The sequence below is a fragment of the Penaeus monodon genome, chromosome 23 (assembly GCF_015228065.2).
Source record: "Penaeus monodon isolate SGIC_2016 chromosome 23, NSTDA_Pmon_1, whole genome shotgun sequence".
Lineage (NCBI taxonomy): Eukaryota > Metazoa > Arthropoda > Malacostraca > Decapoda > Penaeidae > Penaeus > Penaeus monodon.
In genome coordinates, this window is record NC_051408.1 from 33,655,991 (window position 1) to 33,656,315 (window position 325).

A 325-nucleotide genomic window follows, 5' to 3' on the forward strand; every position below is an offset into this window, starting at 1 on the left:
TTTTAGCCTTTACCTTCAGCCATTACACAAAGCCACTCCATCCTCTCCAGGTGGTGATGCTGTCCAGTTATCCTGCGTCCTCCAAGAATCCCAACGTCACAGAGATCGACCACGAACTCAAGGACTTGCACGATGACAACTATAACATATTCGAATCCCGTGATGATCCTACCGGAGGATTTTCTCTCCTGTCGGAGATCCTTCCGGCTGTGGTCAAGAAGCTTTACAGAATCCCAGAAGTAATGGAGTTGTATGAAAAGAGGAAAACGTTTGACCTCATTATTGTAGACCACATGATGAATGAGGTAACACAGACTAGTTCTGC

The 325-nt window shown here is 45.8% G+C and overlaps 2 protein-coding genes across 2 annotated transcripts in view; both read left to right on the forward strand.

The window, feature by feature from the left end:
* Positions 1 to 325, forward strand: part of LOC119587937 (UDP-glycosyltransferase UGT5-like) — a 16,020-nt gene that overhangs the window by 12,843 nt on the left and 2,852 nt on the right. The window lies entirely within an intron of this gene.
* Positions 1 to 325, forward strand: part of LOC119587938 (UDP-glycosyltransferase UGT5-like) — a 6,186-nt gene that overhangs the window by 3,015 nt on the left and 2,846 nt on the right. Inside the window, 1 exon segment of the mRNA XM_037936649.1 lies at positions 51 to 305. Within this exon segment, the coding sequence (XP_037792577.1) occupies positions 51 to 305 (255 nt within the window).